Source organism: Rutidosis leptorrhynchoides, chromosome 6 (assembly GCF_046630445.1).
Source record: "Rutidosis leptorrhynchoides isolate AG116_Rl617_1_P2 chromosome 6, CSIRO_AGI_Rlap_v1, whole genome shotgun sequence".
Taxonomy (NCBI): Eukaryota; Viridiplantae; Streptophyta; class Magnoliopsida; order Asterales; family Asteraceae; genus Rutidosis; species Rutidosis leptorrhynchoides.
The window spans coordinates 94,723,868-94,746,777 of record NC_092338.1 but is presented as its reverse complement, the minus strand read 5'-3'; the positions used below and the strand labels follow the sequence as shown (position 1 = coordinate 94,746,777).

Below are 22,910 nucleotides of genomic sequence, written 5' to 3'. Positions count from 1 at the left end.
TTTGAATAACAAGTTAGAGTATGCGGAAGAACCGGTTGCAATCCTTGATGAAAAGGTTAAGATGTTGCGGAACAAGGAAGTTAGAACCTTCAAAGTGCAATGGCGACATCGAAAGGGTTCCGAGTTTACATGGGAATCATAAGAGTTTGCTTTGGTTTATCTTCCGGCTTGTCATGCGGCTTGGATCGCGAGGACGCGCTCCGATCTAAGTGGGGAAGAGTTGTAACATCCCGTTTTTCCCGTACGTGACTAAAGGTACATATTTAACCATTTGTACGTTATGATTCGGAAGCTTATGCGTAATTGTATAGATAAACGTATATATATAATTTATTGTGTGCTAGTTAACATGTGCGTATATAAGTGTACAAATGAGCTTGTGTAGTGTTAGGTCTCGTGAGACTTAGATGTGAGGCTTAGACGTGTATTGGGAACGAGAATGAAGGAATTAGTTGTGGAAACCTTGGAAATTTGACTAACTAGTCGAAGTGGCCAGACCCAGGCGTATGTCGCGCCGCGACAAACGGGTCCGCGCCGCGACCCATCAAGCGTTTCCAGATCAGAAAAGGACTTAAGCATGGTGAATTTTACTTTGATTCGTCGCGCCGCGACGTTTAGTGCAGCGCCGCGGCAGGCCTGCTGGCCAGGTTCCGGTTTTAGGTTAAATTAAGAGATTTTGAGGGACAAAATGGTAAATGGACGTATAGATCAGATGGGTGCATTAAATCTGGTCCACTAGTTCATTTATTTCATTTTCCTTTTTCATTTTCTTTCAATTTCTCTCCCAAAACTCTAACACCCATTTGGATTCAAAGTGAGATTGAGAGAGGAAGGATTTAGGGTTGATCTTTGGAGCAAGTATTAAAGTTGTTCCTTGTGACTCTAGCTACGTGGTGATAGTCTCGGTAAGTTCTAACTCTAAGTTTCGAGTTTTAATTGATTATGGCTAGGGTTTTGGTTAATAGAAGCTTGTATGACCCATTTGGGAGTAAAATGGGTGAATTTGGGTTAGGTTGTTGTAATGAAACCCTAATGGCCATAATCTAGGGTTTTGGTCTTGTAATTGTGAGTTTGAAAGTGTTAATGGTATTGTAAGCATTAAACACTTGTTAGAATTGAAAGAGATGTCATTTGGGTCAAGAATGTACTAGTTGACCTAGTTTGGGTAAAATGGGTGTAAATTACCCTAGGTGGATGTCAATTGAGGCTAGTAGACTTTAATGCACTAATGTTGGTAATTAAAGTCGAGTCTTGGATATTAAGAGGGTGGTTGTGATGTAGTTGGGTCATTTAATGCGAATTGAGTCATTAAATGCCCAAGTAAATGTAATGTGGTTAATTCCACTAGTTTATGTATTGAATTGGTACTTAATGTATTAGGTACTTGGCTTTGAAGTTTGGAAGCGATTATTCATCATCTTTGCGTCAAGGTGAGTGGAATAATTATGCGTGAACGTATATAATGTATTTATTTGTGTGGTATGAATGTGGAAGTGTCGCGGTGTTCAAGACACCACATTCTAGGTAACGAGTAGTATTGTCGCGGTGCTTAAGACACTACTCCTTGTGTAATTGACTTGTGGGATTGTCGCGGTGTTTAAGACACCACAATGTCGTGAGAGTGGAAGTATCGCGGTGATCAAGACACCACTCATTGTATTGAATGAAGTGTGGATTCGTCGCGGTGTTTAAGACGCCACATTGTGTAAGGGTGAGCTAGTCGCGGTGTTTAAGACATCACCCGGGGGACTAGTGATTACGCGGTGTATAAGTAACACTAGTGGATGTTATGAACTCCAACGGACCTTCATGTACCGTTCTCTTGTATACTTGGTTAACCATGGTTGTGCGAATTGTACTTAGCATATTATATTGTGAACTATATGCTAATACTATTGCTAGCTTGATGTGGAACGTGGATAGTAGTTTATGCATGATGGATTTCATGTTGGTTGAGTTGCTAGCTTGTATGTGGTATTGTGTAAGTGTATGCAAGTAAGTAGGTTATATATGATCATGTATAATTATTGCATTCACTAAGCGTTAGCTTACCCCTCTCGTTGTTTATCTTTTTAGTTGCAGGCGAGGATAAAGGGAAGGGGATTGTCGGACACTAGATGTCCTTGATGATGTGCTTGTAGGAGCTTTTGGAAGTTGACCACCTTTTGGGTAGTTTAGTCCCAAACCATGCTCGTTGGGTCGTTTGGTTTATAAACTATCATTGTATTCGGTCAAACTTATATTTACTTAACTAATGGCCTTTGTGCCCTTTTGTAAACATTGGTAATGGTTGTATGGTTTAATGGAACTTGTGATTTGGTCTACATATTTAATTGGCGCGTAAATGTGTATTATAAAAAAAAAAAAAATTTATCGTACGGAGTACGGGTTGGGTTGTTTCAATTGATAATAAATGTTTGACCTTAAAAGTCAAAATGGCATAATAAGTCACAATGCTACTGTTTTTAAACTATTTTTATATTAAATTGTTGTTGTTGTTGCTTTGATGTAGTGTCAACAACAAAGAAGCGATTGGGAGTGCGGGTACTACGTTATGAAATGGATGCATCAATTCATCCTCTATGAGCAATATCAATTTGGCAATAACGTAAGTTAAATGACTTGACTGATTTAGATTTGTCTTCACTTATGTGTACACTTGTGTTTGTGAATTAAGTTGTGCATAAGAACTTAGTGATTAGTCAAAGCTGAAAGTTGACTTTTATTTGGTGAATTAGGGTTTGAGTAAAAAAATTAGTAAACTAGCATATGAATTAGGGTTTGAGTAAAAAAAGTAGTAAGTTGCACTTGTATAAATTTATTTGGTGAATTAGGGTTTGAGTAAAAAAAATGTGTATGTTGTAATTTCTTCCTTAGAGTTTGACTAATGATTGTTCTAAATCACTTGACTAATTTTTGACTTGTCTTGACTAATATTCTACTTTTATTTCTTGTTGTCTTTATATAGGTTCCTTGGAATACTATGACACCATTTAGCAAGAGTGAGTTGGATGAGGTTGTTGACTCTTGGATTTCGGCTACCATATCACTAACTAAACAACATTGTCTAGATTGATGATAGATCTAGTGGTAGATTGTCTTTTTTGTAGGTTTTTATATAGTTTGTGGTAGATTTTAGGTTTTTATACTGAAAAAATTGTAAAAAAAATTGGTTCAAAACCTGCTGGTATTGTATGGCTAGTGCTTTTACAGCAGAAACGGAATACAGGTTCAATTTTGTATATCAGGTTCAATTTTGTACATCAGGTTCAATTTTGTCCAGAATATAGACAAAAAACTGGTTTACAGCAGAAACCAAATTTTCATTCATTCCGTTTTTATAGCAGATTTAAAAAAAAAACGGAATCTACGAACCGGTTTCAACCAAAAACAGGTTTGTAAAGTGGACTTTCCAAACCCCTTTTCTGAAAGGACCCGTCCTAATCCATCCGGACAAAGTCCATATCGATTATAAACGATTCACAACAGTTGATTACATCGCGAGGTACTTGACCTCTATATGATACATTTTACAAACATTGCATTCGTTTTTGAAAATACAATCTTTCATTACATTGAAAGTTGACAACATGCATACCATTTCGTAATATATCTCACTATAATTGACTTAGTAATAATCTTGATGAACTCAACGACTCGAATGCAACGTCTTTTGAAATATGTCATGAATGACTCCAAGTAATATCTCTAAGATGAGCAAATGCACAGCGAAAGACTTCTTTCATACCTGAGAATAAACATGCTTTCAAGTGTCAACCAAAAGGTTGGTGAGTTCATTAGTTTAACATAAATAATCATTTCATAATTTTAATAGACCACAAGATTTCATATTTCCATTTCTCGTAAACATACGTCCCATGCCTAGAGACAAAAAAATATCATTCATATGGTTTGAACACCTGGTAACCGACATTCACAATATGCATATAAGAATATCCCCATCATTCCGGGATCCTCCTTCAGACATGATATAAATTTCGAATTTCTAAAGCATCCGGTACTTTGGATGGGGCTTGTTGGACCCGATAGATCTATCCTTAGGATTCGCGTCAATTAGGGTGTCTGTTCCCTAATTCTTAGATTACCAGACTTAATAAAAAGGGGCATATTCGATTTCGATCATTCAACCATATAATGTAGTTTCAATTACTTGTGTCTATTTCGTAAAACAGCTATAAAAACATCACATGTATTCTCAGTCCCAAAAATATATATTGCAAAAGCATTTAAAAAGGGATTAATGAAACTCACAATCCAATATTTTGTAGTAAAAAGATTCATACGACGAAACTGAACAATGCAGGGTTGGCCTCGGATCCACGAACCTATATCAAGTATATGTATATTAACACATATAATTGTAATCGGACAAATTTATATATATTTAATGATATAAATTTTATATTAAAATTTATAGGTTTCCTTAATAAAGTAAATATATTCATTTTTTTATATATATATAAAAATATTACTATTATTAAGTGATATGTATTGAGTATAGTTTTTAGTAGTTGTTTGATAAATTAATTAAAAGGTGATATTATCTTTTACTAATAATTATAGTAAGTGCTTTTAATAATAATAATAATTATAGTAATAATAACCATAATAATAAAAAAATGTTTAGTTGTATTATTTTCATAACATTAGATTTTAATAACTATTTATAAAATAATAATTTTAATAATAATAATAATCTAAAAATCATATTAATACTAATAATTATAATAACTATAATAATAATATTACTTATAATACATATGCAAATGATACTAATAATAATCATGATATCAATAATAACAATAAATATAACAATAATAATAATACTACCTTAAGAGAATTGATAATCCTCAAAAAGAATGAAACTGTCACTCCCTGGGATTGAACCCGCGACCTCTCGAAACCCTAAAACCCACATAAACCATCCATCCGCATGTTCCTTTCTGATTTTACTCACTTAGATAAATATATAAACCCGTATACTTCATTTCGGCCCACTTAGAATAATCAAAATATAAGCCCAACAATTAGTGCTAAAACCATTTTAATAACTCTCGGCCCAAACACCAACTGTGAATGATCCACAAGATGATTTTAGGAGGGTTCGGTTTTAAAAAAAAAAATTGTATTTATCTTTACGTCAACATCCATTATCCATTATCATCCTAATACCGTTCATCATTATCATCCTCACAATCGTCTTCATTATCATCATCACACAAACTCATCGCCAAATCATATCATCATCATTCTCATCGGATTCACCATCATCGTTGTATCTCCAAAACAGAAAACGCGATAGTGGCAACAACAACAACAGCTCATCATCATCACATCATCGTACTTCGTCGTTGTAACAGGATATGGAAACGAGAATAGCAGCTGCAGCAGAAAAAATATAAAACATCGAACAGTTTGGTTGGTCTGGGTTTTGAACGAGAAAAATAGACATAATCAAGAAAATGGGTTTGATGATTGTGAAGGTGACCCGAGAATTTATGGTGCCGGTTGTGTGGAGTTTTGAACGCAAAAAGAAAAGAAAAAAAATAATATATATATATATATATATATATATATATATATATATATATATATATATATATATATATATATATATATATATATATATATATATATATATATATATATATATATATATATATATATATTACACGATGTTGGTGATAGCGGTTGTGACGGTGGATGGTGGTCATCATGGTGGGGTTGTTGTTCGACTGCAATAAAAAAAAAAAGAAAGAAAGTGCAGCAGCAGCTGCAGGTTTCATTGCTTAACATAAAATGGCGGTTTTCAAGTTTTTCGAAAAATTGAAGAGAGAGAGAGAGAGAGAGTAAGAGAGATAGAGAGAGATTGAGATAGGTATCATGGTGGTTTGTGGTTGTTTAGGTGGCTCACGGTGGTGATTCCCTGACGGTGGTGGTTCACGAAGAGGGTGAGGGTGAAGAGTGGTTCGATGATGTTTAGTTGATGATAGGTTCGGTTGTGGGTTCGGGTGATAATGGTGAGGGTAGTAAATGAAGACCATGGTGGTTTATGGTGACAACTATGGTGGTTGGGGGTGGCGGCAGTGATGATAGGTGATGGCTCGAGAGGTGGTGATGGTTGAGGCAAAACATGTGTGTGTATAGATCATATACATATCATACACATATATAATGATAATATATTTATAATAATAACTAATAATAATAATAATTAATAGCAATAATATCCTAATGATTCTCAATCACCATTCACGGATCTTTTTAGTACAGTATAGCCATCATCCACTATCTAATTGATATATTTAATTAGGGTATTATGTCGTGTCCCTTGCTAAACAGTTACGGATAAAAGTGTTCCTAAAAAATCCCAAACTTTTAGATTAAGTATAACTAATTATTTTACTCATTAACTGTTTGAAACCTGATCAAAAAGGTTCGGTAATTATTTATTTTCTGTACCAAATAATATGTACGAAGTACTAAAATTTAAACTAAAAAGATAAAAATATTTTTGACAAATTCTAAAATCTTCGAAATCAATTTACAGTCCAACTTTTATCTTAATCATTCATGAACATGTATTATATCTATATTAAAACTAACGAAATGTCAACCGAGTGTCACTGACGTTTACTGATTTGGCTCGAAATCAATTATTTTTAATATATTCTCTTTCTATATGCAAACAGTTTTTAAATATCAAATTTTAACTACTAAAATAAATATATTATATATTTTTAAACAATTAGATTTAATATAATTTTATATATATATACAAGAAATATTTATATATACATATATATGCATATCTATATAATCATAATAGTAGTTTTCATTACATCACATATTACTTTACATATTTATTTCTAATATTTAAATTATATTTTATAATTTCGATTTATTAGATATACTTACATTTATAAATATATATACATATTTATTTACAAACAATTGTTCGTGAATCGTCGGGGATAGTCAAAGGCTAATTGAATATATGAAACAGTTCAAAATTTTCGAGACTCAACATTATAGACTTTGCTTATCGTGTCAAAATCATATAAAGATTCAGGTTTAAATTTGGTCGAAAATTCTTCACGGGTCATCACAGTACCTACCCGTTAAAGAAATTTCGTCCTGAAATTTGAGTGAGGTGGTCATGGCTAACAATAAAAATGTTTTCATGACGAATATGAGTTAATAAATTGAGTTTTATCATCATTGAGTAATATGGATAAAAATAATTCGATTATTCGAAGAGTACGAATGAAGCTATCACCAACGAGTGAAATAGGAAAGTAAAGATTCATCTTAACTTTTGACAGAGTCAGGGTTGAATTTCGGAATTCAATGGATTTAAAGAAAATCTTCGAAATCTCAAAGATTTGATTCTTCGGCGAGTAAGGAAATTAAGATCTCTATAATTAAATATGGTGATCTGCCTCGATTACTCTGTCTGATATTTCCACTATAAATTAAGCTCTTCCGTTCCATTATTCTCACCATTAGTATATTTTCTTTCTTAGTTCATACATCCAAAGGATTTTAAAATGCTTAATCCAGTTCTAATCCTTGATATTTTTCTACTTATCATTTCTGTCATCCTTCTTTTTAATCTTCCATCAGAAGAATCTATTCACTTCTACTATTACCTTGGGTTATACTATTCTTAATTATACCGTGTTTCTATATTACTATTCGTATTAATATACATGGTTTGTAATTTCTGCGTTGTAGTTGGATGTTTATATCTTCCCTTATATTTCAATGTCCCTGCTTCTGTCTCCTATAATTATGGTCATCTACAGTTAATGCGCTCTCTTATTTGCTGCGATTTATACCCCCTTTCTATTTCGGAGCTTCATGCTTTTGTTTACTTTTCGTAAGTAACGGTCCGAAATTCATAGGTATGGAGTTTCGAATTATCATAATATACAAGGTAGAAAGGAAAGGTAGTAGCACCATTTGTTTTGTCAAATTACCTGAATCACTGAGAATAGAACTATCAGGAATATATTTCCTTGATATGTTCAGAAGTTAAGTAGAATGAAAGAGTTATGTAACATGGCACATGATGACGTTATGATCTGTGAATCATCACATTTCATTAGAAACTCAGCATGACTTACTGTAATATAATCATGTTGATCAAGTGTCATTATATTATACTAACTCATGCATCAGTTCCCAACATTACTTCAATAACATTCATATTTTAAGCTCGAAAGTTTACAGAATATAGAAACTAACAGTTTCTATATGATGTAATACTTATAGTACGAAGAGATTAATGTTTTCAGATAAGAATAGTTATGAAAATATCTTCAGAAATATGGAGGACATTTGTAATGACAGATACGATGATGTCTTGGAATTTCTAATATCGATGGATGATGAAGAAGATTTATCCGTAAGGGTTTAGATTCGGAAGCAAGGTATTCGCTAAAGATTTCATCAGAAATAGAATCATTTGGATTCTTTGAAGTCAAACTTATTCTTTGTGATTTGTCCACGGCTTCCTTCATAGTTTCGCATAATCCGCTTTTTGGTACTAAATTTTCCATTGAGTGTTTCCAATACTCCATTCTTTATCATCAAACTTTTGACAGTTCAGGTCGTGTACAGTTTGTGCTGCTGTATTCAGCTTTTTCAGAATTTGTGGTATTGATTTGTGACTGAGTGCTTTTCAGAATTTCAGAATGAGAGATTATAATTTTAAGAGATAAATGTCATACATATAACTGTTGATGTAGATATGTTGTGAGTTTTCAAAGTACTGATTGCTAATTCCTGGTAATTGTTATGGCAGTTCTCGTTACAAGATGCGGATGAGTATATGATAGGGCTTCAATGAATAAATATAATGATTTATCGGAGAGATTTAAACCAAGAAGCAACGAGGTTGCTGGTACGTCTGTTGGTAATATGGTAGAATATGAAAGGTTCCCTGGTAACAATAAAAGATCACGCGTATATATCAAGGTTATAATAAGGTTGTTTTGAATGAGAAATCGAAGTTGACTTGCTGGAGCTGTGACAAAATTTGCTACTTTGGAAAGGGATTACAAAGTTATTTTCGATAATAACAATGTCAAAGGAGCTAGCACAAATACGTGTTATATGTTTACTCAGGTTCCGAATATTTTCAAGTGCATATCTATATGCATAAATCTTTCCTTCTGTAGATGAAGTGTCGTTGGTTCATCCTCTCGATTGAGGTGTTTTCAAGAATCATGAAAGGTTGGTACGCAGAATGTGATTGTCGAGATACAAATGAGGTTTAAGATGAAATCAAGTGGCAAACTTGAAGAATTGTTTAGTTTCATATATTATAATCAATATTTTTAATTCATTTTAATTGTCCAATGTTATTAGTCCACAGTCGATAGTCCACAGTTAACAATCTAATAATTTATATATAGTTTAATATATAATATTCGAATTAATTACTAAATATCGTGACCCGTGTACATGTCTCAGACTCGATCACAACTCAAAGTATATATATTATTTGAGAATCAACCTCAACCCTGTATAGAGAACTCAATCATTACTGCATATAGAGTGTCTATGGTGATTCCAAATAATATATATAGATGCGTCGATATGATATGTCAAAACCTTGTATACGTGTCCCGATATTTAAAGTGCGTAAAATAAATAACAGAAATTAAATGACGATAAATAAAATTGCGAGAATGTAAACTGCGATAAATAAACTGCGATAAATAAATTGCGATAATTAAATGGTAATACGGAATTAACAGTTAGCTAGGAACAGTTAGCTAGGATTTTGTTAGCGTGGATTCTTAATAGAATTTCATATTGTTAATTAATCTGTTTCTAATCAATTTTTGTTGTGTCCATTATTTCTTCATTATGCCACTTGTTGGATTCTGATAGGTCAAAATCCAAATATGTAATTGGATGAATATGGTTATTCTGTGGTGAACGAATTTGTATATCGGTGGATGTAAGTAGGATAGTATATGACTGTTGAAACAGATTCGAAGAACGTACAATGTAACTTATTAATGTGAAATTTAAATAGTCCTCGGTATTACCTACCCGTTAAAATATTTTCACCATTAACAGTTTGTACAAGAGAATTTTTAATTACAATCTTTATGAAAACATATATACATATATATTTTCTTCAGATGTATTCATGGATTTAATGAGTTAATATAATATTAAACTCATTTGCTTTTCGGTTGGAACTAGAATAAATAATCTTTAAAACTTTAGAGATTACATATTCGACATGTCGAACGAAGATCATACTCAAAGTACAGATGATGATATTGAAGCATGGATTGTTGATGGTACTGGTGCTGTTATTGATTATACTGTTGGTGCCGGTGATGTTGCTGAAGCTGGTACATTTTGCACCATATTCTCCGAATTGATTATTCGAGCGCGAAGTTCGTTGACTTATTACTCCAGGATGATTGTCGATCGGAATGAGCGGATGAATAAGGTTCAGAATTGTGGATAGAATATGATCTTGTCGAGTTACCCTGGAAATGAGACTGAAAAATGGTGTCTCGAACAGGTTCGCCGGTAAACGCTTCAGGTTCATTGTCAAGAGGTGAATTCGGTTGATGGAAGGGATTGCCTTCTGCGCGTTTCCATTAATTAAGTCAACTACGAACCCATCAGATGAATTGATAATGGCTGATTGGTTGATTCATACCGATGACACTGTTTTCGGAGCTTAGGTGAACATCTATGTCGGAATAGCTATCGGAATAACTATCGGAATAGTTATCGGAATCTGAGGGACTCGAACTGGTTGCAGAATTCATCTCGTACGATCAGATGAAGGATTTTTGCTAAGAAATAGATTATAGGATGTAGATTAGTACCCTGCAATACATAATTTACATATGCATATATAATACTAAAATCCCATAAGTTACGGAGGAATCTACGGAAGTTTTCAGGCAAAGTTACAGTAACAGATACGCTAAGATATGAAGTAGCAGATACGCTAAGATATGATTTTTTTATACACTATTCATGCAGTCAATGCAGTAAAACGTGTCTAGACTAAGAATGATAAGCAAGTGATTCTCTAAGAATGATAAGCAGGTACTTTTTGACACCAAATGATAAGCAAAACTTTTGACATGCAGACACGGTCGAAGTCCAGACTCACTAATGCATCCTAACGACTTATCAGTTAGACACACTAATGCAGACATGGTTCGCTAAGACCACCGCTCTGATACCAACTGAAAGGACCCGTCCTAATCCATCCGGACAAAGTCCATATCGATTATAAACGATTCACAACAGTTGATTACATCGCGAGGTACTTGACCTCTATATGATACATTTTACAAACATTGCATTCGTTTTTTAAAAGACAATCTTTCATTACATTGAAAGTTGACAACATGCATACCATTTCGTAATATATCTGACTATAATTGACTTAGTAATAATTTTGATGAACTCAACGACTCGAATGCAACGTCTTTTGAAATATGTCATGAATGACTCCAAGTAATATCTCTAAGATGAGCAAATGCACAGCGAAAGACTTCTTTCATACCTGAGAATAAACATGCTTTCAAGTGTCAACCAAAAGGTTGGTGAGTTCATTAGTTTAACATAAATAATCATTTCATAATTTTAATAGACCACAAGATTTCATATTTCCATTTCTCGTAAACATACGTCCCATGCATAGAGACAAAAAAATATCATTCATATGGTTTGAACACCTGGTAACCGACATTCACAATATGCATATAAGAATATCCCCATCATTCCGGGATCCTCCTTCAGACATGATATAAATTTCGAATTTCTAAAGCATCCGGTACTTTGGATGGGGCTTGTTGGGCCCGATAGATCTATCCTTAGGATTCGCGTCAATTAGGGTGTCTGTTCCCTAATTCTTAGATTACTAGACTTAATAAAAAGGGGCATATTCGATTTCGATCATTCAACCATATAATGTAGTTTCAATTACTTGTGTCTATTTCGTAAAACAGTTATAAAAACATCACATGTATTCTCAGTCCCAAAAATATATATTGCAAAAGCATTTAAAAAGGGATTAATGAAACTCACAATCCAATATTTTGTAGTAAAAAGATTCATACGACGAAACTGAACAATGCAGGGTTGGCCTCGGATCCACGAACCTATACCAAGTATATGTATATTAACACATATAATTGTAATCAGACAAATTTATATATATTTAATGATATAAATTTTATATTAAATTATATAGGTTTCCTTAATAAAGTAAATATATTCATTTTTTTATATATATATATAAAAATATTACTATTATTAAGTGATATGTATTGAGTATAGTTTTTAGTAGTTGTTTGATAAATTAATTAAAAGGTGATATTATCTTTTACTAATAATTATAGTAAGTGCTTTTAATAATAATAATAATTATAGTAATAATAACGATAATAATAAAAAATGTTTAGTTGTATTATTTTCATAACATTAGATTTTTATAACTATTTATAAAATAATAATTTTAATAATAATAATAATCTTAAAATCATATTAATACTAATAATTATAATAACTATAATAATAATATTACTTATAATACATATGCAAATGATACTAATAATAATCATGATATCAATAATAACAATAAATATAACAATAATAATAATACTACCTTAAGAGAATTGATAATCCTCAAAAAGAATGAAACTGTCACTCCCTGGGATTGAACCCGCGACCTCTCGAAACCCCAAAACCCACATAAACCATCCATTCGCATGTTCCTTTCTGATTTTACTCACTTAGATAAATATATAAACCCGTATACTTCATTTCGGGCCACTTAGAATAATCAAAATATAAGCCCAACAATTAGTGCTAAAACCATTTTAATAACTCTCGGCCCAAACACCAACTGTGAATGATCCACAAGATGATTTTAGGAGGGTTCGGTTTTTTTTAAAAAAAAAAAATTGTATTTATCTTTACGTCAACATCCATTATCCATTATCATCCTAATACCGTTCATCATTATCATCCTCACAATCGTCTTCATTATCATCATCACACAAACTCATCGCCAAATCATATCATCATCATTCTCATCGGATTCACCATCATCGTTGTATCTCCAAAACAGAAAACGCGATAGTGGCAACAACAACAACAGCTCATCATCATCACATCATCGTACTTCGTCGTTGTAACAGGATATGGAAACGAGAATAGCAGCTGCAGCAGAAAAAATATAAAACATCGAACAGTTTGGTTGGTCTAGGTTTTGAACGAGAAAAATAGACATAATCAAGAAAATGGGTTTGATGATTGTGAAGGTGACCCGAGAATTTATGGTGCCTGTTGTGTGGAGTTTTGAACGCAAAAAGAAAAGAAAAAAAATAATATATATATATATATATATATATATATATATATATATATATTACACGGTGTTGGTGATAGCGGTTGTGATGGTGGATGGTGGTCATCATGGTGGGGTTGTTGTTCGACTGCAATAAAAAAAAAACAGAAAGAAAGTGCAGCAGCAGCTGCAGGTTTCATTGCTTAACATAAAATGGCGGTTTTCAAGTTTTTCGAAAAATTGAAGAGAGAGAGAGAGTAAGAGAGATAGAGAGAGATTGACATAGGTATCATGGTGGTTTGTGGTTGTTTAGGTGGCTCACGGTGGTGATTCCCTGACGGTGGTGGTTCACGAAGAGGGTGAGGGTGAAGAGTGGTTCGATGATGTTTAGTTGATGATAGGTTCGGTTGTGGGTTCGGGTGATAATGGTGAGGGTAGTAAATGAAGACCATGGTGGTTTATGGTGACAACTATGGTGGTTGGGGGTGGCAGCAGTGATGATAGGTGATGGCTCGAGAGGTGGTGATGGTTGAGGCAAAACATGTGTGTGTATAGATCATATACATATCATACACATATATAATGATAATATATTTATAATAATAACTAATAATAATAATAATTAATAGCAATAATATCCTAATGATTCTCAATCACCATTCACGGATCTTTTTAGTATACTATAGCCATCATCCACTATCTAATTGATATATTTAATTAGGGTATTATGTCGTACCCCTTGTTAAACAGTTACGGATAAAAGTGTTCCTAAAAAATCCCAAACTTTTAGATTAAGTATAACTAATTATTTCACTCATTAACTGTTTGAAACCTGATCAAAAAGGTTCGGTAATTATTTATTTTCTGTACCAAATAATATGTACGGAGTACTAAAATTTAAACTAAAAAGATAAAAATATTTTTGACAAATTCTAAAATCTTCGAAATCAATTTACAGTCCAACTTTTATCTTAATCATTCATGAACATGTATTATATCTATATTAAAACTAACGAAATGTCAACCGAGTGTCACTGACGTTTACTGATTAGGCTCGAAATCAATTATTTTTAATATATTCTCTTTCTATATGCAAACAGTTTTTAAATATCAAATTTTAACTACTAAAATAAATATATTATATATTTTTAAACAATTAGATTTAATATAATTTTATATATATATACAAGAAATATTTATATATACATATATATACATATCTATATAATCATAATAGTAGTTTTCATTACATCACATATTACTTTACATATTTATTTCTAATATTTAAATTATATTTTATAATTTCGATTTATTAGATATACTTACATTTATAAATATATATACATATTTATTTACAAACAATTGTTCGTGAATCGTCAGGGATAGTCAAAGGCCAATTGAATATATGAAACAGTTCAAAATTTTCGAGACTCAACATTATAGACTTTGCTTATCGTGTCAAAATCATATAAAGATTCAGGTTTAAATTTGGTCGAAAATTCCCGGGTCATCACATTTTCTCAGTTAACCGGTTTGTAAAGTGGACTTTCCAAACCCCTTTGTTCAGATACCCGGTTTGTAATGTGGACTTTTCAAACCCCTTATTTCTGAAAACCGGTTTGAATTCCCCACTTTCCACACCGGTTTTAAAACCGGTCTGAGCTTTCCAAACCCCTACCTTTGCAAACCGGTTTTAAAACCGGTTTGCAAGGTCCATAAAACCGGTTTGGATTGTCCGTTTTTGTAGTAGTGCATATTTGTGTAGTGAGTACTATTTTCAGTTGCAACATAATATTGTGATGCATTTACTTGTTTACTTTTGTTGCAGTATCTGAAAGACCAGAGGCTTCCTCCAATGACATTTATACCCCTTCACTCAGTCCGAGTAAAGCCAGTTTACGAGAAGCTGCGTGCTTTAGGAGGAACTGCAAGACTTATCTTTGATGTCATCCAGTATCCTTATGTGCTTTAATGTTTACTTTCACTTAATCATGAATAGCTATTACATAAAATTGTTTACTTAACAATAACAGATTTGACCCAGTATTGGATAAGGCTATCTTATTTGCTGTTGGGAATACTTTAGTCTGTGATGAACTTGATGAGGCCAAGCGTTTGAGTTGGACTGGAGAGAGATTCAAAGGTAAAACATCGTATTTTGTTTTTCGTTTGGAGAATGATGATCTTAACTTTGTCTCTAAGTAAGACTTCGAATATTGTTTTTAGTTGTTACCGTTGATGGAATTTTATTGACAAAGGCTGGTACCATGACTGGTGGTACAAGTGGTGGAATGGAAGCCAGGTCACATAAATGGGATGATAAGAAGATAGAAGGTTAGTTTAGACCAATTCTAACGCGGCGTCAAATTGGCCAGCTTCAACTGAGTTGGACGTATTTGACGCCCCTGACGCCATTAACGAGGCGTCAGATTCTGACGCGTGGGGGCGTCAGTTGGTAATTTGACGGGTGGGCAGGGTATTGTCAGGGACGCGTGTCAGCTCCTGGTTGGCCCTCGAATTCAACGGATATATATCCGTTTGAATTTAACTTTTTCTTTTTTTTTAAATCTGAAAATTAAATAATTTTTATCCTATATAATAAATCTAAATCTTCATTTTTTTTATTCATCTTCTACAATAAAATAAATAAACTAGTGGACCCTATTTAAATTTGACACACTCTACTTGACATTTTGGGTTATTGGGGGTTAAATCTTGACATTGTCCTGTCACAGTCACCTTACACTTTTTGGGCCAAAAAGTGCACATTTGCATGTGACTTTGGGTTAGGAATAGTCTTAGCAATTTACATGAGTTTTACTAGTCTTCGTGTGGCACACTTACACATGCCGTATTATCTTTATTAGGTCTCAAAAAGAAAAAAGACGGTTTGGAAGCTGAGTTACAAGAACTCGGGTCAATAAGAGATATGCAGTTAAAGGAGTCTGAAGCATCTGGGAAGATCAGTAGGCTTGAGAAGAAGATTCAGTATGCAGAGATTGAAAAGGTTAGTTAAGTAATTTACCTGAGTTTTGCTAGTCTTTGTGTTTACTTCCATTTTAATGCTTTGTTATCTTCTCGTTTTGTTTTGATACAGAAAAATATGGAGGAGAAACTATCGAAATTGATAGTGGAATACAGTAATATTGTAAAACAAATTGGCTATATCGAACCTGAACTTCATAAGGTGATTTTGCCACAATTAAGTAATTTTGTTTACTTTGTAATATGCATTGAACTGACATGGAAGGGCTTTATTGTAATTTTGCAGATCAAAGAAAATATATCTTCTCGACAAGTCGACAACGCAAAGTATTATCACTGGAGAAAAGGATTAATGAAATTGTTGATAAGATTTACAAAAGGTTCAGTGAGTCGGTTGGGGTAGAAAATATCCGTGAGTACGAAGAGAATCAGCTTGCTGCTGCCCAGGAGTTGGCTGAGGAAAGGCTTAACTTACACAATCAGCAGTCAAAGTTAAAATACCAGTACGTGTATTAAATACTTTTTTGCAAGTTAATTTTTTTCATTAATCTAAGTTAATGCATTATATTATACTATGAAGATTTTATTTATTTATTATGTAGAAAGTGTCACTTAATCGTGGTCCTAAGTACTAGGTTATTTTGTATTAAGACCATATTTATACAGTTTTTGGTGTTTTGGTACTCAAATAATTTTATGTGAAAAATCTCTGATTTCAGGCTTGAGTATGAGGAAAAGAGGGACATGGGTGCACGCATTGTTAAGCTGGAATCATCACAGAATGAACTAAAAAATGCTTTGGTTGAGGTTGATGAGAGAGAAGCCGAACTTAAATCTACTATAGAGAATGCCACCGCTGAGATCGATACATTGAAAGATGAAATACAAGGCATGTTTTCAGCTCCCCTTTTTCTCCATCCCAAAATAAAGTTGCATCGTAGGTTGTTATCTAATTATGTACTACATTAATATAAGTTGTGATGGTTATAATTTCTACCTATTCTAGAGTGGAAGTCACAATCAGAAGTGTGTGATAAGGAGATGAAAGAATGGAAACTAAAGATCTCTGCTGCTACCACAAACATAACAAAGCATAATAACAGGATAGATACTAAGGTTAGTTGTTTTTCGAAAGGAAAGTAACCATATTTGTTACTTTAGCTGCATACTTATAACATTATTACCGTTTCATTTTTTGTTTCCAGAAAAATCTAATCACACAACTAGATTCGAAGAAACAAGATATTCTTGAGAAGTGTGAATTAGAGCAAGTTAGCCTTTTAACTGGAACTGATGCGATGGATATTGATTCAGCATCAGGGCCAGTGTACGATTTTGATCAACTGAACAGAACACTTCGGAATAACATGAGACCTGCGGAAAGGGAGAAACACGAGGCAGAGTTTAAGCATAAAATTGGAAGCATAGTATCGGAAATTGACCGAACTGCCCCCAACTTAAAAGCTCTAGATCAGTATGCAGCTTTACAAGGGAAGGAGAGAGAAGCAAGCAAAGAGTTTGAAGAAGCCAGGGACGAAGAGACTCGGATACGTGAACAGTTCGAATCTGTGAAGGCCCGAAGGTAACTTTTCATATTTTTTTTTTTTTTTGGAACATCAATTTTATTAAAAACAAAGACGAGACCCCCTAGCAAGGTACTAGGAAGGCCAAACGCCTAAATTACAACGAAAAAACAAAAGCTTTTTAAACCTTACAATGGCTTTTTAAGCCAATCATCCCATCTAATATTAAGTTTCCCTCTATTGTTGATCCAATTAAACGGAAAATTACAAATAGAATCGTAAACCAAATTCTTCTTTGCCTCTTGGGGATTGAAGATGGCGTTGTTTCGAAGCTTCCACATATGCCATAGTAAGCAAGGAATGACAACGTACACTTTCTTCCTTGTAGACGCATCTGAATGCCAAGTATTATACCAATTTATCCAATCATTCCAACCTTCAAATTGTGGTAACCTGATGTCAAGCCAAGTACTAATTTTGTGCCACAAATCCTTAGCAATGCAACAACCAAACAACACGTGATCTAAGGATTCAATGCAATTATCACAAAACACGCATTCAATCTTATCGATCTCTAACCCCCTCGCCGATAAATTAAGTCTCGTTGGGAGTCTATAAGCGACACACGCCACATGAAAACGTTGACTTTCTTAGGAAGAATTCTATTCCAAGAAAAGGAGTGGACCGTAACAGGAAGAGTGCATTCATCGTAATGAGCTCGAGTAGTACGTACCTCAAATAATCCATCTGAGTTAATGTTCCAGCTATATGAATCAGGACCTCAAATTACTTTTCATATTATACGTTATTTTAATCTCGTAGAATATGTAAACTTTCATGCAAAAAATTGTATTGATGTGCTGTTTGACTTATATTTACAGGCTTGCACGTTTTAATGAAGCGTTTGAGCATATAAAAAATAATATAGACATAATCTACAAGCAACTGACGAAGAGCAACACACATCCACTGGGTGGCACTGCACATTTAAATTTGGAAAATGACGATGAACCGTTTTTACATGGGATCCAGTTTACTGCTATGCCCCCTACAAAGCGTTTTCGGGGTATGGAGTTACTATCTGGTGGCGAGAAGACTGTTGCTGCACTTGCTTTACTTTTCTCCATCCATAGGTTTGCCTCTTAATATACTAATTACTGTTTAAATTCCAGAAAACTACTGAATATGTAACTAATGGTATCAATCTATTCAGAAACTTTGAACGAGTTAATGATGTTTACTAATATAATGTTGTTTTTCAGTTACAAGCCATCACCGTTCTTTATATTGGATGAGGTGGATGCAGCACTAGATAATCTAAATGTTGCTAAGGTTGCTGGATTTATTAGATCAAAATCGTGTGGAGGGAATCAGGAGGTTCCGGAAGGTAATGGTTTCCAGAGTATCGTGATCTCGTTGAAGGATACGTTTTATGACAAGGCTGAAGCTCTTGTTGGAGTTTTCAGGGACTCTGAAAGAGGGTAAGTCTCTTTTACCAAATGTTTATATCTTTGTTCTTATACAAATAAAAAGAAATACATTAGCTGAAAAAGTAACAAGCCAAATGGCTTATTATGCAAGTCCTAAACGGTTTAAATTTTATGTGTTTTTCCACTGCAGATGTTCAAGAACATTGACATTCAATCTTACTCAATATCGGGAGTCACGATAGGTTTGAAGATAGGTTCCATGTGCATCTGGCAAACATGTAGGTATTTGAGGACTTTAATTACTAGTAGATTTAGCTGAACTGTTTGATGGGAAAATAGTCACAACGGACAATCTACAAAGCGAAAACAAACCCGTTTGACCAATACTTTCCCGACCCGTATGAACCCGTGAGGATGCTAACAAACAAGCTATACCAAATACAACCCAAATCAGTAGCTAAACAATACCAAATCAGTAGCAAATCAGTAGCTAAGCAATAATCAAGCACACACAATACACACGAGACTTTTTACGTGGAAAACCCCTCAAAATCGAGAGTAAAAACCACGAGACTCGTAAGCCACTTAAACTTCACTATCATCAAAAAGGAGAACAATACAATAGGTCTTCTCTAGATCATCTAGAGGTATACAACATCATCATACTCTTGAACTACAACAATCAACAAGTATATGAACAATTAAAGACAAAAGAGGAATGATTTCACCCAAAAACTGCAGTCTGATCCAGAAGCTATAACTCGAGCTACAGACCTCTTTAGACGAATTCAACGGTTGAAAACCTTGGCACTGATGTCAGGAAGACACAGCCCAAATTTGATGAAGATCCAACGGTTAGATCTCCGGGGATCGTCTCTGTTCTGACCTACTATTTTCAAAAACGGGAATGAAATATCTCACTCTTTTTCTTTATCTCTCTGATCTCTCTTATGACGAAAATAGCTGCACACTTGAAATTTAAAATGCCCTAGAATGATTGACTAAGTCAATTAGCATCTTGGGCCTATTTTGTTGGGCTTTGGACATTGGGCTATAAGTTCCTCATTTTGGAAACCAAATAAAAACCCAACAAATCTCCCCCTTTCCAATTATGAGGAATGGATCGCCATCCCGGTGATCGAGCAACATACCTTGAACTTCTCACTTGCTAAAGCCTTTGTGAACATGTCGGAACCATTATCATCGGTATGAACTTTATCAAGTTCAAACGAACCATCTTCAAGACGTTCTCTAATCCAATGATACCGCACATCTATATGTTTTGTTCGCTTATGATACATAGAATTCCTAGCCAAATGAATCGCACTCTCATTATCACAAAGAACCACATATCGTGATTGCTTAAACCCAATGTCTTGTAGAAACCTTTTCATCCACAATAGTTCTTTGCACGCTTCTGTTGCTGCCATATACTCAGCCTCGGTTGTAGACAATGCAACACACTTTTGTAACCTTGATTGCCATGAAACTGCTCCCCCTGCGAAAGTCATCAAATATCCAGAAGTGGATTTCATGTTATCTTTGTTTCCTGCCATATCTGAGTCTGTATAACCAACAAGCATCGGCTCTCAATTTCCAAATGTGATACCCAACTTTGAAGTACCTCGTAAGTATCTCATAATCCATTTAACTGCTTCCCAATGCTTCTTACCCGGATTTGATATAAACCGACTAACAACACCTACCGTATGAGCTATATCAGGCCTAGTACACACCATAGCATACATCAAGCTACCAACCGCTGAAGCATATGGAACTTTTTCCATCTCCTCAACATCCTCCTTTGAAGTAGGGCAATCTCTATCTGTTAGCTTAAAGTTGGTAGTAAGAGGGGAACTAACCACTTTAGCATTCTTCATGTTGAACCTACTAAGCATCTTTTCAATGTATTGCTCTTGTGATATATGTAACGTCTTAGCACCTCTATCTCTAGAAATCCGAATGCCAAGAATCTGTTTTGCTGGCTCCAAGTCTTTCATAGCAAAAGACTTGCTCAATTCTCGCTTCAACTGTGCAATGCTTTTAATATTTTTACCAACAATCAACATATCATCAACGTATAACAACAATATGATGAAATCATCATCACCAAACCTCTGAAAGAAAACACAATGATCTGAAGTTGTCTTTCGGTAGCCTTGATTTCCTATAACCGACTCAAACTTCTTATACCACTGTCTCGGTGCTTGCTTCAACCCATATAGACTTTTCTGAAGTCTACAATAATTTTCTTTACCTTTAATCCGAAAACCTTCAGGTTGCATCATGTAGATTTCCTTATCTAAATCACCGTGAAGAAAAGCAGTTTTGACATCCATCTGTTCAACCTCAAGATCAAGACTAGCAGCTAACCCAAGAACCACTCGAATAGATCCCATCTTCACAACCGGTGAGAAAATCTCATCAAAATCAATACCCTTTTTCTGGCTGAATCCTTTAACGACTAACCTGTAGTGACCCGAACTTTTCCATGTTTATATATATTAATTGAGATTGATATTTACATGACTAAATGTTTTCAACGTGTTAAGCAATCAAACTTGTTAAGACTTGATTAATTGAAATAGGTTTCATATAGACAATTGACCACCCAAGTTGACCGGTGATTCACGAACGTTAAAACTTGTAAAAACTATATGATGACATATATATGATTATATATATAGTTAACATGATATTATGATAATCAAGTATCTCATTAGGTATTTTAACAATGATTTATATACATAAAATTGTGTTTATTGAATTAAGAAACTCGAAACGATATATATAACGATTATCGTTATAACAACGTCTTACTAATTACATATGAATCATATTAAGATATTGTTACACTATGTTTAATCATGATAAATGATAAGTAAACATGTCATTATGTATATTAACAATGAACTACATATGTAAAAACAAGACTACTAACTTAAGGATTTCGAAACGAGACATATATGTAACGATTATCGTTGTAACGACATTTAAATGTATATATATCATATTAAGATATATTAATATATCATAATATCATGATAATATAGTAATTTAACATCTCATTAGATATAATAAACATTGGGTTAACAACATTTAACAAGATCGTTAACCTAAAGGTTTTAAAACAACATTTACATGTAACGACTAACGATGACTTAGCGACTCAGTTAAAATGTATATACATGTTGTGTTTTGATATGTATTCTTACACTTTTGAAAGACTTCAAGACACATATCAAAGTACTTCTACTTAATAAAAATGCTTACAATTACATCCTCGTTCAGTTTCATCAACAATTCTACTCGTATGCACCCGTATTCGTACTCGTACAATACACAGCTTTTAGATGTATGTACTATTGGTATATACACTCTAATAATCAGATCTTAGCAGCCCATGTGAGTCACCTAACATATGTGGGAACCATCATTTGGCAACTAGCATGAAATATCTCATAAAATTACAAAAATGTGAGTAATCATTCATGACTTATTTACATGAAAACAAAATTACATATCCTTTATATCTAATCCATATACCAACGACCAAAAACACCTACAAACACTTTCATTCTTCAATTTTTTTCATCTAAGTGA

The 22,910-nt window shown here is 33.6% G+C and overlaps 1 protein-coding gene across 1 annotated transcript in view; it reads left to right on the top strand.

Annotated features, from left to right (window-relative positions):
• Nucleotides 1-19,549, top strand: part of LOC139853892 (structural maintenance of chromosomes protein 1-like) — a 32,769-nt gene extending 13,220 nt beyond the window's left edge. The window contains 13 exon segments of the mRNA XM_071843233.1: nt 15,198-15,322; nt 15,403-15,512; nt 15,596-15,703; nt 16,237-16,376; nt 16,467-16,556; nt 16,641-16,679; nt 16,682-16,857; nt 17,074-17,243; nt 17,361-17,470; nt 17,560-17,936; nt 18,759-19,010; nt 19,140-19,358; nt 19,498-19,549. Coding sequence (XP_071699334.1) covers nt 15,198-15,322; nt 15,403-15,512; nt 15,596-15,703; nt 16,237-16,376; nt 16,467-16,556; nt 16,641-16,679; nt 16,682-16,857; nt 17,074-17,243; nt 17,361-17,470; nt 17,560-17,936; nt 18,759-19,010; nt 19,140-19,358; nt 19,498-19,549 — 1,968 coding nt within the window.
• The last annotated feature ends 3,361 nt before the right edge of the window (nt 19,550-22,910 follow it).